The sequence below is a fragment of the Eubalaena glacialis genome, chromosome 1 (assembly GCF_028564815.1).
Source record: "Eubalaena glacialis isolate mEubGla1 chromosome 1, mEubGla1.1.hap2.+ XY, whole genome shotgun sequence".
Classification (NCBI taxonomy): Eukaryota; Metazoa; Chordata; class Mammalia; order Artiodactyla; family Balaenidae; genus Eubalaena; species Eubalaena glacialis.
In genome coordinates, this window is record NC_083716.1 from 239,916,209 (window position 1) to 239,932,822 (window position 16,614).

The following is a 16,614-nucleotide window of genomic DNA, read 5'->3' on the forward strand; positions in this document are numbered from 1 at the left end:
ACCCAGACCGCCAGAGGGAGAGGCCCCCTGGGGGGCTGACCCTGGACTTGGGTGAGAAGCCCCGGGTCAGGACGGGGGAGGCCCCTGCCAGGGGCCCTGTTCACAGAGGTGAGGGCACCTTGAAGCAGGCTGAGACCCGCCGGAGAGAGAGGAGGTGGCAGAGCCGGGGCTGAGTGTGGGGCAGCGCTAACCACGAGATTGGTGAGGTGCAGACGCATGCTAGGGCCCGGAAAGCCTGTCCGAAGGGAGACAAGAGTGGGCGCCCCAATTTCGCTTAAGCTTTGGAGAGAGAGCCAGCAGCTACCAGAGGGAGAAAAGGAAACCAAAGACGGGGTCCTTCTCAGGGCCTGGGCCTGCACAGCTGCTGCGCGGGAAAAGCCAATTCTTGCCAAACCAAAAAGATCAGGACGTTTCCAGATGAAGCCCCTCGCAGACGGCCGCCGTGGGGAGCTGGCCTCTCACTCGTGGCTTTGGTTTGGCTTGGTGGTTTTGTCACATCCCAGATCCACAGAGGGGGGAATGTCGGAAGGACCCAGCTCTTTCCGGCTGAGACTGCGAGAGCCCACCCCCGTTTCTCCCCGTGTCCTCGCCCCCGTGTGCCCTGACCCCACACCTGCCTGGCACCCGGCAGCCCTGGCCCTAGCGGCCAGGCTTTCTGAGAGGCCTGCGTGGAGCTGGCCCTGGGGCCACACCTCCCGCTCGGGCTCAGCAGAGCAGGAAGCCCGGCCGGGGCGTCTCGGAGAGAGCCACACGGTTCTGTCCAGTGGGCCAGCATCTCACACTCAGGGAAGACTAATCAGAATCAATCCATGACGCACCAGCTGAGAACCTGCTTCCTTCCAAGAGGAACCAGTGGGGCCTTCACTCCATCACCCGCACCCAAGGGCTCCCAGTGCAAACCCCGCTATCTGGGGACCAGCCTCGGTCTTCAGTTTTCAGTACTGGTACTCCAAGGTCAAGACTTCCAAAAACTTCCATCAGTCTAGCCCAAGGAAGCAATCTCAAACTCCTAAAGAGATTGCTGTTAAAATTATCTTACACCTTTGCGTATATGCACATTCAGTTTCTGTGAGCTGAATTTCCTACTACTACAGCTAGGCTTCTAAGCCTTTCCTTCACCTTCTTGCTTGCATTCCATTCCATGGTAATAAACATGAGGATGGACTGTATACGCCCAACCTGCCTGCAGGGCGGGGGACCCCGCTCCCCCCCCCTGAACTTGGCCTCTCTCCTCTGTCCAGGAAACTGAATCATGGGCTCCTCTGCAAAAGGCACTTTCCCATGAGGGCACGCGGCCACCGGCACCGTCTCCGGCACTGACGGCCTGGGGGTCAGGAGAGACAGGACGCCCTCACCTTTAGACAGAGACTGGCTCAGAGAGAGGCCAGGCTGCCCGGGACCCAGGGCTTCAGAAGGAGGCCCTTCCACAGCCCGGGCACCTGCCCTTCCTTCCTGCCCCGGGCCGGCCGGCTCCAGCTTCTCCTGCTCCTGCCACAGAGAGGCAGGGGCCCTGGGAGCAGACCAGGACCCGCCATCTCTTTCGGAAACAGTGGAGAGAGGGAAAGCCACCCTGGCTAGATGCATGGCTCCACCTTTCCAAATGCCCCCGCGGGCCCTGAACGGGCGGGGGCGTTGCTCTTCCCGGGTCCCGGAGGCCTCTCTGCGGAAACAGGCCCACCTGTGCGGAGCCCGTGCCCCAGGGCACCCTGCCCTCCTCCATCACTGGGGCCCGCCTCTCCCCGCCGGGCCCCTCCAGGAAGGCCAGGAGCCCTCGCGCTCCCTCACGCCCGCTCCTCAGGGAGGCCCTGCTCGCCGGGGGTCACGCCCTGACGGCGGTCAAATTGTGCCCGCAGCAGTGCTCCTGTGCAAAAGAGCTGGTTCCTTCCCAGCATGCTGTCCTCGACCTCACCAACCTTCCTACTAAACTGAACAGGGGGGGCCGGTCGTAAAACGGGTCCCGGCCGTCGCACAGCACGTGCTCCGGAAAGACGTCGTCCTCCAGGTCCTCCTCCTCCTCCTCCTCCTCCTCCTCCTCCTCCTCCCCCACGCTCTGCTCCTCAGCAGGCTCGGTGGCGTCGGAGTCGGGGCTCGAGAAGGTGGGGGAGGGGGTGAGAGCAGCCATGCGCTCGCTCATGCATGTGTTGAGAAGAGGGTAGCTGTTGCAGCCAGAGATGACTGAACTGGGGTTAGTACGACAAGACAGAGAGAGGTTAACGCCAGCTCCTGGGGGGCGGGCGGGGCGGGACAGGGGCTGCCGAGGAGATCCCAAACCAAACACACAGACAGTCAAGAATGCTGCCTCGACGGGCAAGAGAGCCAAAGTGCCCAGTCCCCAGGCGTGGGAAGACACCGCACGGGGGTCAGTGTAAAGCTCCGGAAGGTTCCGGAGGGCACCGGCAGGTAGGTGGCTGAGGTCGGTGAGGGCCTCGGGAGCCTGGCCGCATCGAGGCCTCAGAAACCATGCCCCGTGGGGGGCAGGGGCCGGGTGCAGCCCCTGGACCAGGAGACTGGGGACAGCAGGCATGGACTCAGCTCTGGGAGGACACGGCTCTGCCTCCTGCTCGCACCCCACCTGAAAGCCTGACCGAGCCTCATATTCACACACACGGACAGCTGTCACCTGACGGCCGTGGTCCCGAAGTGGGGGTGGGTGGCGATGCTGAGACCCCCTCCCTGGTCAGGGCCCACTGGTGTGTGGAGAGGACTGGCCAGGGGGCTCAGACCACGAAGGACCAGGGCCGGGGAGTCGGGATGGAGAAAGGTATCTGGCCGGCCCCCTCCTCGTGTCAGGGCCAGGGCCCAACCCCTCGCTGCCCCCCACCTTCTCTCAATCTCTCAGCCCGGGGGGAGGGAGGCGCCTACCTGCCCACGAGGCGGAACCAGGGGAAGCGGTCGTAGAAGGGGTCTCCACCAGTCACCACGTTGTCACAGTCCTCGATGACGCTGGAGGGCACCTCGGCCGCCCGGTCGTACATCTCCCGCATTAGGTCCAGCCGCTGCCTGCGGGGCAGAGGTCAGCGTGGGCCCGGGCGGAGCATCCTGGGGTCTCAGGCCCAGCCCGGCTCAGGCCACAGCATCCTGCTCAGGGTCACCCACGGCTCAAGCTGGTTTGCCAGGCGGACCCTCTGGGGTCCTCGGAGTCGGCTGACCATGGCCAACAGGCTTGCAGTTCGCCACACGTTCCTCTCAGCCCCCGTGATGGCCACGGGACGTCAGCCGGGTGGGGTTGGGGACCAGCCACGCTCAGGACGGGGAGTCAGGGCACGGAGCCCCGGAAGCTCGGGGAGCAAAGGGCGAGTGGTGAGAAGACACAGGAACCAAGGCATTTTAGAAGCTATCCCCCGGAAAACCGGCACGTGGTGGGAGAGACGCAGACGTCTCCCTCGGGGGCTCAGGTGCAACAGGAGGGACGTGGGGGGGACATCCACCCTCCAAGGGCAGACGGCAGCCCAGGAGGATGGGGCAGGGGCAGGCGCGTGTCCGTGAATGCGCGTGGGTCAGTGCGTGTGCTGGGCGTGGGGACCTCATAAGAAGGAAAGGCGTCTGCGTGTGAGGGTGTGTGAGTGGGACGGAATGCGTATAAACGTGTCTGCGTGCGTGAGAGCGTCTTGACCATGTTTTTCGTTCTCTGTGTCTCACGACGTTTCGACATCTCTGGGACCTGCCCCGACAGTGAACAGCCTGTGGGGTGAGCCCACCTCCACACAAGCCACCACCCGCCCCTTAGCCGACTCGCACGCCAGCCGGTTCCCCAGCCCTAAATCACCCGGGGACAGCCCGGGCCCGAAGCCCGCAGGCGTTAACGCTGACCAGCCACTTCTCGCTGTTCACCCTGCCCTGCTTTGCCCATGAAAACCTCGTAGAGGCCGTGGCGAGGCCCTCCCCTCCTTCCTTTGCCCCTGGACGGCCCTGTGCCCCACGCGCCTCTCGTTTCTAGGGGCACTTGAGCAACATTAAAATTGTCTTCAGTGGCAAAGAGCCGTCCTGTCACCTTCACCCAGGAAGAGCCAGGCGCACGTCAGGGTGAGCGTGTGGGACCTGAGGTAGAGCCGTAGGGCAGACACCTCCCAGGACACCTGGCCGTCCTCCCTGGGGCCCCCACCTGGCCCTCCTCCACACCCCCAGGTGGAGGAGCCCCCAGCTTCCTGCAGCGCCTCACCCGCCCCTTCCTCCAAACTTTGCCACTGCTCTGGTCGAGGAAAATATGGATTCTATAATGAGGCTAAGGTAAGTAGGAACTTACTTTTTTTTCTTCTGATTTTAAAAGAAATCGAAACAGGAGAAATAGCTGCCTGGACACGTGAGCCCCGTGCATCCCACGTCCACCTCCATTTCAGTGGCCTCGGCCCAGGCCCGGGGAGCAGCCCCGCCCCACTGCCCACCACACGGCCCACCCGCTGCACCTGAGTTTCTCCAGCGTCCAGTAGTGGGTGGCCCCGTTCTTCTGGTCCTGGACCTCCACGGCCACGATGGTTCGGGGGAAAGGGCGAGTCTCTCGGTCTTTGGCGGCCTCTGGGGGCAGCAGGTCAGGCGGCAGTGGGGAGTACAGTGTGTCCGTAAGGAGGACAAACTGGAACTGGACCTGTGACCGGTGAGGAGGACGCCCGTCAGCCCCAGGGAGGGCGGAGCCTGGCCCTGGAAGGGCCTCTTTCCCGCTCCCAGAGATCCCGCTGCCTGTCCCTCAACCGTTCCCGGAACCTTCCCACCGGCCGCTGGAGAGGAGGCTCCACCTGCCCACCGGCCTGCCTGCGCGTCCCCCTCTGTCAGTCCCGGGCCCCCCCTCCAACCGCCCACCCTCCTCCTGGGGGCTGCAGGTCAGGGGGTCCGCCCCGCCCTCCCGGGAGGCAGAGCAGCCTGGCACCGAGGCCCGGCAGGAAGCAGGACGGGTGATGCCCGCCCTCCGAGGAGCAGATAGCAGGGGCAGGGGCAGTGGCAGGGGCCCACCTTCTTCTTGAGCTCGACGCTGATGGCGTTGGCCTCCTTGAGGAAGATGGCGTTGCCCCACAGCAGGTCCCGCAGGGACGTGAACTGGTACCACTTCCACTTCCGGAAGGCCCACAGCGCCAGCTCACACTCCCTCTCCGTCCACTGGACTGTGGGGAGAGGCGCACGTGGTCACCACGGGGCTGGGGGCTCGGGGCTCGGGTCCCCACTTTCACACTAACTGGCAGCAAGCTCTGCCGCAGGGAACGACCCTCGCGCCCGAAAGAGGCCGCCAGCTCCCCCAGTGTGAGCACCAGGGTCCTGAGAGTCGGGCTGGAGCTCAGCAAGGACCTGGGGGGCAGCAGCGGGGCGGGGGCAGGAGGGCAGACCGGGGCTTGTCCCACACACCCTCTCGGGTGGACGAGTCCAGACGGGGGAGGCCTGGTCACGTCAGCACAAAGGTCCCGACCAGCTGACCGGAGGCCGAGCTGGACGTGAACACCCTGCCCTTGGGCCATCCTCGGGCCCCCGGCAGCAAGAGGTCAGCCAGTGGGCCGCCCAAGCAAATGCTCCCAAAGCGGGTCCCAAGGTGTGGAGCAGAGACCTTGTCCGGGAAGGAGCACCAGCCTCCCTCGGGCAGGACAGGGCTGAGTGGACGCAGGGCACCCGCCTGGGAGCACCCCCCCACCCCGTCCTCCTCGTGCTCCAGGCCGCCCCCGCCAGAAGCAGCAGGCGTGTGCACACGTGTGTGTGTGTATGCACAGGTGCTTTCCTGCTGCAGCACAGCCTCTTAAATCCTGCTTTCAGACCAGGGACCCCAGGGCAAAGCTGCCAACCAGCTGAGCTGCACAGAGCGGCCCGGGGCCGCCTCTTCCCTGAGACCCCTCCCCAGCCCACCTCCACACCGGACGAGCTCCCCCACCTTCATCCCCCGGCTCCTCCTCCTCCTCGTTCACCTCCGGGTAGAACCGGGCGCCCATCTGCTTCTGCAGGGCCTCCAGCTTGCTCTCGTAGTCCTGGGCACAGACGCAAGGCCTGTGGCGCCACGTGGACACCAGCCCGTCTCCAGCCCTCCCACCCGGGCCTGGGCCCTGGGTGCCCGGACGCAGCCCCACCGCAGCGAGCGCTCGGCCAGCCAAGCACAGGGCCGGGCGAGCAGGGACCCCAGGTGCCCTGAGCCCCGCGAGGGGCCTGGCGGGCGGGCTGCCCTCACCAGCCTCTGCTGCTCCAGCAGGTAGGTGGCCTCCTCGCGCTCCCGGCGGTACTGGTCCTCCAGCTCCTGGAGCCTGCAAGAGCGCGCGGGGGTGAGGGCGGGCAGGGCGACGGCGGGTTCTGGGGGCGCCCGGGCGGCAGCCCCTGGGGCCTCACCTCTGCTCCATCTCCTGCTTCATGTCGATGCCCTGCTTCTCCAGCAGCTCACGCTGGGCGAAGGCCCAGTCCACGGGCTCAGCGGGCGTCTCTGCGCAGGGCGTGCGCTCACGCTCCTGCCTTGCCTGCTCAGGGTGGTTGAACCGGAACACATGGCTCTTTCCCATGATGATGCGGTTTCCTGGGGGACGGAGGCGAGGCCAGAGTTGGTGGACCTTTGGCCTCGGGTGGTCTCGGGGGTGAGAGGGGGGAGGAGAACGGAAAGAGGAGGAACGCAACTGGGGTCCTAGCGTTGCCCACCCCTGGGAGGGCCTCCAGCTGCCAGGAGCCGGCCCCCCAGGTCCTGTGCCCAGTGTCACCCTCGCCCCCGCCGGGGGGCCACCTCCTCCACCAGGACCTGAGCGGGCCTCCTCACTCTCCCCGGTTCCACCCCTCGGCCCCTCCCCTTTCAGTAGCAGCGATGTTGGCAAAACACAGTCCTGGGGCTTCTCCATGGTCCCGTCCTCTCCACGGCCCCACAGGTGCCACCCCCGGGCCAGCCTGGCCTCCTGCTCCCGTGCCCTGGGCCTTGGCACTCCCCTACCCGAGGGCTGGGGTTGGCCCCCTCTTGCAGGGCCCCCTCCTGCCAGGAGCTTCCCTTCCCATCTGTCCCATCGACAGAAGCAGAGCAGGGGTCTGCGTGTTTCCAGGGCCAGGGTCCACCCTGTCTGCAGGACCCTCCAGGGCACACCTGTCCCACGAGGGCAGTGCCTGCTGTCTCTGGATAGTCCTGCCTGTGGGGGTCTCTTTGGACGGCCTAGTTTCTTTCCAACTTTCTCCAGGAACCTCAGCTCTGCCTTGAGGCCTGCAGAGCTGGTTCAGCCCCTCTACCCACAAGAGAACCCAGACCTGCAGGCTGGTCCTCCCCAGGCCTCCCTCAGCTCCACCTCCAGCTCTCGAGTTCGGCCTCCCCTCCCAGCCCGGGACCTGCCCTGAGCCCGCAAGCACCAGGCCCCATCGTGAAACAACAGGGGGGAGAAGGAAACTCTGGACCTGCCCTTGCCCAGCTCAACCGCCCCATCTCCCCACACTGGCTGCCAGGCGAGGACGCCAGCCACTGGCAGCCACACGAGGCCCATGAATCCAGGACGCGCGGTGTGTCCCTCCCTCAAAGCATCCCTCGGGACCCCAAAGGCAGGACCCAGAGTCCTGGAAGCTAAAAACAAGGCCCTTCAGGGTGGCCGGAGAGGTCTGGACGTCAGGCTGCCAGGCGTCACCTCCTAGGCCTCCCATCCCCTCTGCACCTCCAGTTGGGGAAGGGGAGGGTCCCCCTCAATCTTAGCAAAAAGTCACCCCAGCCAAAGTTGACACGATGGTCAGTGCTGTGTGTCAGTTTGGCCGGGCTGGGGAGCCCAAAGGTGCACCTACAATCACGTGACCTCAGGACAGGAGACCACCCACCGTTACGCAGGTGGACCTCCCCCCGTCGGGTGAAAGGCCTCAGGAGCTAAATTGAGGCTTCCCTGAGGAGGAAGTCCTGCCTGCAGATTTCAGACGTGCCTGTCCAGCCCTCACCACCTCCTGAGCCAATTCCATTAAATAAATCTCTGGATAGATGAACAGACAGACAGACAGACAGACATATCTCCAGGTGTGTTTTAGAACGTGAAGACACGAAGCCAAGGGGCCGGCGTCCGGAGGCCGGTGCAGCGCGCACCCCGCTGGCTGCTCCTCCGTTCCATGCCGCGCCAGTCCCACCAGGGCTCTGGGACAGGCAACCCACCGCCCGGAATCCCGCCTCGGCTGGCCTGCAGCATCGACTCAGCGCCGCTGGAGCAGCCTTCTCCCCCCACCGCCCTGGGCCTGTGTGCTGCCCGGCTGGTGGGGGGCGGATTGGGGTGCCGCACGAGCAGGAGGGGCACGCGTGCAGAGCGGGTGGGGCAGGGGCCACCCCTGCCCCCACTGTACCTGACCGCAGGACACTGGGCTCCGTGACTTTCTTGCCGTTGACGTAGGTGTCTGCCCCCTCACAGGGCTCCAGGGTCACCACGGCTGTAGGACAGGTGGGGTCATGGAGAGGAGGACCGTGAGGGGCTGTCCACCTGGCCGCGTCCCCGTCTGAGCCCAGCAAGCCCCACTCAGGGTCGGGGGCAGGGGGCGCGACCCACCTGGCCACCTGCCACCCAGGCGCGGCCCCCGCCAGGCCCCTCTCCTCCCTGTGGCACCTAGCTTGGGCCTCGAGAAGCCGGAGGGGCCTCTCAGCCCCTCACAGATGAGGAAAGTGATGCCCAGTTGGGAGGCTCACGGGCCCAAGTCAGAGGTGGGGAGGTCGTGCTGGGTGACCGCCCTGTCCTGCAGGGTCTCCAGGTGGGATGGGAAACAGTGGCTCACATGTCCCCAGGAGTCCCAGAGCCTCTCCTGGCTTTGTGCCCACCCACCGAGGGGAGAGAGAGCTTCGGGGACAGAATTCTGGGAGAACCAACGTCCGCAACACTGTTTAAGGCCACCACCCTGAAGTGGCCTGGTCACAGAGGGAACTTTGGTCACTGGTCTGCATCCCAGAGGCTGTCCAGACGCCTGCCCTGATCTCGGGAGCCGTGGGCACTGGGACAGCCCAGCAGGTGCCTTCTCGAGAAGGAAGGGTCATGCCCAGAACCGGCAGTGGGGACAGAGGCCCGAGGGCAGGCCGGCCAGGGAGATGGACAGATGGCCGCTCCCAGCCCACGGGAAGGCGTGGCCTAAGAATCGCCATCCCTTCGATCCAGGCTCAGTGCCCTCCCGCCCGTGAGCACCCCAACCAGCCCCCTGTGCAGGGACGGAGCTGCATGTCCCCAGCCCAGCCTTCGGAGCACCTTTCGGGGAGGGCGGGGGGGCTCCCGGGACTGAGTGGGGAGCCAGGAGGGCGACACCAGCAGCGCCGGGTAGGGGCGGGGCCGGGGGAGGCCATACCTTCACTGCCCCCTCGGGAGTCGCTCCGGAAGACGCAGTGCTTCTCCTTGATGAAGTGCCCGCTCAGGACTATGTCCTGCCGCTTCTCTGCGCCTTCCCGGCCCACTCTGTGTGTGTGGTGCGGTCGTCAGCGCCGGCTGGACCCAGGGCACCATGACGCCACCCACTGGCCCGCCTGGTCCCCCTGCAGCCCCCAGGATGCCCAGCTCTTACGGGAAACGCCTGGAGAGCACAAGCGGGGGTCCGGGGGACAGCCCCCCAAGCGGCCTGGCCTGGGGGAGCCACACTGCCCAGAGGGGCCCACAGCACCCCCGCCTACAGATGCCCCGGCTTAGCGACCCCTCAGTGGGGGAGCCCACCCCTCCCCTCACCCCACCGACCCCCACCTGGTGATCCCATCCTTGATATAGTAGAGAAGGCACTCAGACATGAGCGGGTCCTCATTCAGGTTGACGAGATGCGGCGTCTGCGGAGATAGAAGGGTCACCTCTCTTTGCGGGGAGCGGGAGCCCGGCCCGGGCTGCCTGCTGCCCTCTCTCTCCCCAGGACCTTACCGCCACCCGCCCTAGGCCTGGCCTCTCGGGGGACACAGTATCCTCTCAGCCTGGCAGAGAGGACAGATGTGAAGGAAAAGGCTCCTGAGGAGGAGACTTTGATGGGGACCCCAGAGTCTTGGGAGGACAGCTGCCAGGCGGCACTTGGGTGGCTGGGCTTCGGGAGGGGCTGGGACCCCAGCTCTGAGCACTTGAGGGCCCAGGGAGTGCTCGGAGGCTGTGGTAGGCCCTGGGATGTGCAGGGCAAGGCTGGGTCCCAGGGGGCCTGGGCCTGGTCCTCCATTCTAAAACAGGGTTGCAGGTCCCCATTCCAACCAGGGCAGCCAGGAGCTGAGGGCCCCGGGATTAGGACGCTGGGCAGGGAGGGGTCGGGCCCTGGATGCCAGGGAGCAGAGAGGCTGTAAAAAAAGTCCCCCTGAGCCACCCAGGTCAGACGCCCACACCTGTCCTAACCACAGGTCTACCAAAGCGTGACCCAAAGCCAAGGTGACCACCTCTCGCTAGCTGCCCCGTCTAAGCACGGCCCTCGGCTCCCCACCCCATCCCGTGCCCAGGGCAGCCACTGCAGGCTCTGTCCACTGGGCCTTGGACCAGCACCCCCTATCTTCACTTTCTCCGCTGCTCTCACCCGGGGTCTCTGGGCCCCACATTTCCTGACCTCACACCAGGTCCCGGGCAAGGATCCTGCAACATGCCAGAGGCTGGAACAGCTTCCTGTTTCCCACCTGGCACCTTGGGGCAAGCTGCCCCCACCCTGAGCTACAAACCCCTCTAACACCCCTGCACAGGGTTGTGGATACCTGGTCATCACACACAAGACAGACCATCCACAGTGGCCCCTTCCCCTGAGCACAGAAGGTGTCCAGCCAGGAAGGGCCTGTGCTCCCTCCAGGGGGCCGAGCGGGGGACCCAGCTGGCCCGTGTGCTTCTCCAGAGTCCTGGGGACCCCACTGTCCTCCCACTCCCGGACAATGTCCAGACCCGGGGCCACCAGCAAATCCCTCTGCCACCAATGAAGCCAAAGGACTGCACAGCCAGTGTCCCGAGGGCACCTGTACCCCAGCTTCGCCTGCCCACCCTGGGGCACTGTGCCCAGGGACAATGCAACAGCTCAAGAACAACGCATTCTAAACGAAAACCAAAGGCCTATCCAAAAGGGAGTGAAGTAGGACCCCACCAGGGTGCCACCTGCTCCCCGCCCTGCCGAGGTCCTCCCAGGCACCCCTCCTTCCTGCTTCTAGGCCTCAGGTGCTCCCTGGGCCGGAGTGCATGGGTGCAGAAGGAGCCTGAGGAGCCTGGCCCTGTCCCCAGGGAGCAGCCACCCTAGCGGATGTGCCCATCGTACCAGCGCCCCGTGCTCCTTTTCCCTTGGGGCCCCAATGGCTCAGCGGGGGCTCTACATGCCGCCAGGTTCGGAGACTGGCAAACAAAGAAACCCTTTGCTGGGGTGAAGAGTCAGCCAGGCACTTCCTCACCAACAAGGCAGCAGGGGCAAGGCCTGCAGAGTCCCGTGCTGGGGTCAGAACAGACCGCCACTGCCTTCCAGGAAGGCTTCTGGGCTTGAAGCTAAGCTCCGAAGGGCTCTAAGGGTCTGGCAATCTTTGGGGTGGGTGCATGGGTGTGTAGGTCTGGGCCCTAGAATCATGCAGAGACTTTTTCCCTGATGTTCATGCTTCGCCCCATCTAAGCTACTGAACAGGGGGTGGTGCTCTGCTCCATTTGAGGGCCGGGGCCATGGGCAAGCTGGGCCTGGGTGGGAGAAGAGGGGTCCCTGCTGGGACAGCCAGACCCTGTTTTAGTTAATCTCCAAGAGGGCAGCTGGCTCCCAGCTCGTGTCCAGCCAGGCCCTGCCCATGAGGGGTGCAGGCTCCTGGCGCGTCCAGGCCCCACCTGTTTCAGGACCCCGGTCTCACCCCAACCTGAGGGGCCCAGTCCACCCCTCAGGCAGCTAAGTGACCTCTCTGACGTCCTAAGGCCATAGGAACAAACCACCATGAGGAGGCAGGGTCTAGGCTCCACATAGGGAAGGGATGGCTGCGGGTGAGCCTGGCCGGGTGCCTGGAGCCGCTCTCCCTGCTCCCAGGAGGACCCTGCTGACCTTCCAGGAGCTGACACCCTGCCAGGGGCCGCAGGTCCCCCAGCCCCGTCCACATCGGGGCAGCCCAGAGAATGGCCGGCTCCTACCTTTTTGGGAGAGAACACCCCCAGGGTGCCGCCGTCCTCCCTCATGGCCACGCCCATCTCGGCCAGCAGCGCTTCCCTGGGGGACAGAGCGGGGGTCAGCACCCACACAATGTTTCATCTGGTCAATGAGTTCAGGTGCCCACTTGAGGGACTGGTCCCCTGACTGGGGATCAGGTCAACGGGGCCATTGGTGACGGGGGTGGGGGTCACTGGATGAGAGGGGACGGGTATGTCCTGCACTGGATGCGGCCACCCCTGGGTACAGGAGCCGAGAGCTGAGCACAGGGCTGCTGCCGGCCCCCAGCCCGCACCGCCCACCTCTCCATCCGGATGGCTTCCGTCCGCCGCAGCTTCTCCTCCCAGGTCTCATTGAGCTCAGCGATGATCTTCTCCGTCTCCTGGGGAGCAGACAGAGCAGAGCGAGGTCAGGGCAGGGGGCAGGCAGTGGACAGAGGCCTGGGTGCCAGGCAAAGAGGAGGCGAGTAGCCGGGCCTGCAGGGTCCGACACCCCAATTCCCAGCTTCATCCAGGCTGCTCGAAGTCTGAAAGATCCAGGTGAAGGGCTAAGGGCTAATACGTGCAAAGGACGCGTGTCTTTCCTGTGGACACACCCAGAAAACAGAGAGAAAGGCAGAATAAACCGAGAGAGAGAAACAAACATGCAGGGAGACCCTGACACCGGTTCTGAGGCTCGGATGCCCCTGGACCACAGGTGAGACGCACGACACTTCCCACACCAGCACCGCCTCCCCGTTTCCTTCCCAGTCCCCACATTCCAGTGGGCCTCTGCACCCCAGGTCCATCCCGGGTGGACGCCTCCCACACCCCAGGTGGGACCCTATCCCCCCAGTGGAGCCCCCCACCTCAGGTGGCCCCAGGCGGGCCGCACAGCCCACCCCTCATCAGCCCGGGTCTGGCGCCTGTGCCGTTGTCCCCTCCGTCTGGGCTCGCCGTCCACCGCTCACACCCAGCACCTTGTTCCCACTCGCTGAAGGAAGCCAGTAACCCAAACCCTAAAAGCAGCCGCCCGTGGCCAGGCCAGGAGGGTGAAGACCATGCAGGAGCAAGTATAAGCACGGAAACCCGGGAGGGAGGGCGCAGAGGCCCTAGGACCCCCGCCCTAATCAGCAGATGGGCCCCATGGTCCTGGACAGGGCGCACCGACCCCCTGGATGGGGTGCTTGGGGTCCGGGGCCGAGACGCACCCCGTGTCCCCCTGCACGGCTCACTTCACCTCTGACCAAGCCCCGCCGCCTGCGACCATCCAAGAGGAGGGGTCTTGGCCTAGCGCCCACCAGGTCCAAGCCCGGCCCTGCCTCACCTTCAGCCTTTCTATGGCCTCTTCACTGCCCGGAGCAAACAAGATGCGCTCGTGCAGGCTGGACACAGAGGCGGCACGGCTGGACAGGGCCGAGAGCGAGGACGAGGGGCTCACGCCCACCAGGGCGTTGGTCACTGTGGAGAGATTGTCAGGGGCTGGACTCAGCTCCGCCCCGCCACGGTTACGGTTATTGTTCTCAAGGTCGGACACGTCTACGGGAAGAAGGGGGGCAGACAGACGGGAGGAGAGAAAAGAAAGACCAAGTTGGGAAAAAACAAGAGGCAGGTGAAAAGAAGGTAGCAAGCAAGGACCACGAACTGGGCGCCCGGACGAGCACATGCAATGCTGCCCCCGCCACGGTGCGGCTGCGCCGCCAGGTCCCTCGGCATCCCCGCCCGGGGCCTGCACTCCCCCCGCACACATGCCAAGCCTGGGGGCCACCGGCCTCCCTGCCCTCCTGCCCACCGCCCTTTGCTGTCACTGCCCGGCGGCCCCCCTGCACCCAGGCCCTGACGCTCCTCCTCATCCTCTCCGCCCCACCTCGCGCCCGCCACCCACCAGCCCGCCACGCACCCCGAGCTGCGGGCGCGGGCGGTGCTGTCCGCCCGCTGAGCGCCCTGGCCGAGCCGTGGACTGTGGGACCTCCGAGGGAGCCCCCACTCCTCCACCCCAAGAAGCTGCTCTGGGCCCCCCGCCGCCCCAGCCTCCCTGCCCCACAAGGCCCGGGAGTTGGGGCTGCCACACTCCCTGGGGTGGGAGGTACCCAGGCCCCTCCTGGCAGAAGCAGATACACAGCAGAGCAGCGGCAGACGTAGGACAGCACGGGCACTGGGGAAACTGAGAGCGCCCTGTGGCCCCTGGGGTGGGGAGGCCCCAGCACGTGCCCCTGCCCGGGGAGCCGGGCCCACAGCCAGCGGGAGACGCAGGCTGGGAGGACCTGGCAGCATTCACACTCCTGGCGTTTCCAGGGGAAGGGACCTTGGGGTGGGTGGGGTCAGAGGGGGGCCGGAGCCAGGAGCTGGGGATGGACCCAGCCCTGTGAGCTGTCCCAGCCTCTGTGCTGACATTCAGGCCTCTAGGAGCACGGCGGGCAGAGAGCCTGACCTCAGCCACGCTCGGCCAGAGGAGGCCTTGGCTGCCCCGCGCCTCCCTGTTGCCTCAATTTCCTAGCAGACGCGAGGGTGAACCAGGATCACGGCTCGCAGGCTGCCGTGAGAGAGAGGGCTCAGGTCCCCCAGCCCCCAGAGGGGAAAGGCCAAGGAGGGGTGTGTGCGCCCCGCCCCCCCCCACCGTGCTGCCCTACGCCCCGCGGGGCCGGGCCGAAGCAGGGATGCGCAGAGAGCAGCGGAGGGGATACACACATTTGGGTCCTCCGGGCACAGTGTTGGCTAAGGGGGGGGAGGCGAGGGGGAGAGACAGAAACAGAAGAACAGGTTTGTCTCCAGAGGGCGCCGTCGCAGGCCAGGCATCAGGTAGGGTGGCGGTGGTCTTCAGCGGGACGGGGGGACAACCCCGGCACCGCGGCTGGCCGCTGTGGCTTCCGGGGAAACCGTCACCAGCCTGCTTGGGCCAGCAGCAAACCCAAACCGTGCAGCTCCCCAGGCCCAGCCCAGAACCCCGGCCCCCCACCCAGAGGTGGCTCCGCCTGGAGCCCGGAGCAGAGCCTGGGCCTCGGGCCAGAGGGGCCGCGAGGGCAGCGGGACCTGCCCCAGCCCCACAGCCCCGCTGCCCTGCCCGGGACGGGCGGGCGGGTGCAGACACTCACTGTCGGCGATGTCACCGAGACCCTGGGCATACAGCAGGTCCCGCAGCCGCGTCACCTCATCCTTCAGCTCGCGGATCAGCTTGTTGTTGGGGTCCTCGTTGATGACGGCGTTACAGCGGATCTGCTTGGCCCGGTCCGCGTACCTGGGCGGCAGAGGGGGGCTGGGGGCTGTGCCGCCCGGCGGCCAAGGGCACCCGGAGCCCCGCCTGCGCCCACCTGCAGGGGCATCTCCGACAGGGAGTCACCAGGGCCACTGACCTACAGGGGGGCTTGCCACTTGGGGAAACCGAGGCCCCGGGAGGAGAAGGGACAGGGTGGAACCTTCTCCGCACGGCGAGGCCTCCGCACCTGGACTTGTGGTCCCAGGTGGACGGTGCGAATCTAACCTGCACTCCAGCCCTTTGCAGTGGCAGCCAAGAGGCCAGAGCGCCGAGCCAGGCCGCTAAGCTGCTTCCCGCAGCCCGGGACGGCCCCTGGCCAGAGGAACCTTCAGACACGCCTGCCCCCTCGTGGCTCGTTAAAGACCCCGGTGGCTCCGTGGACCATGGGTGGGGGCGAACCGCTCAGCCCACGAGCCCAGCTCTCCTGGTCAGATGGCAGGGCCCTGCGCCACTCGAGGCCACAAGCGGTGGGAAACGGAACGGGGCCCGAGAAGCGCCAGGTGCCCTGCCAGCCATTTGGAGCCTCAAGAAGTCCAGGTGAGCCGGCCCTGCAAGGAGGCACCTAGAGGATCCACTACTGCCCAAGCCGGCCGGTGGGGGACAGGGAGGGTCCACCCCGCTCGGGACATACCTCAGCGTGCTCAGTGTCTCATCGTAGTTGATGTCTGCGGGGCTCAGCGCCGCCACCATCGCTGTCCGCGAGTTCCCGCCTGTGGGAGGAGAGCAGGTGGTCCCAGCAGAGGATCAGCCCCACTGCTGCGCCCCCCCCCGCCCTCCCCCCGCACAGGTGTAGCTGGGAGGTGAGCAGACAGCAGGCGGCCGGCCTCTCTCACCGAGCCGGGCACCTTGCTCACTTTTCGTCTACATAAAACCATGCTTTTCTGACATTTGGGGTCACATTACAACCAGCAAACCTCCCCCTCCCCATAATAAAGAGAAAAATTGTAAAGAGTTTTATGACGTTTACTACAAGAACTGTTTTTATCCCACAAAAATTTCACTTTTATCCTTCCTATTTGGAATACGTTTCTTAATGTTTCATGTCAGATTCCCAGCTCAGGTAACATGGATCCCGGCATCAGGAACGCACGGACCCACAGATCTCAGGGACCTGTGTCCCGGGGACCACATCCCCAGGGTGTGGCCTCCACACAGACTGCGAGGTGACGCTGCAAAGGGCTCGAGGTGCCATGCTGTGAAGGGCCTCCCCACCCACCCTGGGGCGGGACCTGGGTGTGGCCCTGGGGGAGAGGCCTCCCTCCCGGCCGCGTCTCAGGTGAAGGGACACTCATTCCTGTGACTCTCGTGTCCTCTCTCGGGGGGCCCACCTGCCCCCGGGGTCTCCCATCCGCCCTCTCCTCCACCGGGAGGCCTGACACTGCACCCGACGCTGGCCCGAGCCGGGGACCA

The 16,614-nt window shown here is 65.7% G+C and overlaps 1 protein-coding gene across 2 annotated transcripts in view; it reads right to left on the reverse strand.

Annotated features, from left to right (window-relative positions):
- KIF1A (kinesin family member 1A) overlaps positions 1–16,614 on the reverse strand; it is a 91,894-nt gene that overhangs the window by 36,228 nt on the left and 39,052 nt on the right. Inside the window, exons 12-26 of one of the 2 annotated variants that reach the window (XM_061189134.1) lie at positions 15,836–15,914; positions 15,044–15,186; positions 13,279–13,412; positions 12,276–12,355; positions 11,958–12,033; positions 9,606–9,685; positions 9,220–9,326; positions 8,239–8,322; positions 6,292–6,472; positions 6,137–6,209; positions 5,846–5,939; positions 4,945–5,093; positions 4,404–4,582; positions 2,863–3,000; positions 1,914–2,180 (exon numbers count right to left, since the gene is read on the reverse strand). In XM_061189134.1, the coding sequence (XP_061045117.1) occupies positions 1,914–2,180; positions 2,863–3,000; positions 4,404–4,582; positions 4,945–5,093; positions 5,846–5,939; positions 6,137–6,209; positions 6,292–6,472; positions 8,239–8,322; positions 9,220–9,326; positions 9,606–9,685; positions 11,958–12,033; positions 12,276–12,355; positions 13,279–13,412; positions 15,044–15,186; positions 15,836–15,914 (1,864 nt within the window). The remainder of the gene's footprint in view (positions 1–1,913; positions 2,181–2,862; positions 3,001–4,403; positions 4,583–4,944; positions 5,094–5,845; positions 5,940–6,136; positions 6,210–6,291; positions 6,473–8,238; positions 8,323–9,219; positions 9,327–9,605; positions 9,686–11,957; positions 12,034–12,275; positions 12,356–13,278; positions 13,413–15,043; positions 15,187–15,835; positions 15,915–16,614) is intronic. The other variant, XM_061189143.1, reaches the window with a different exon arrangement.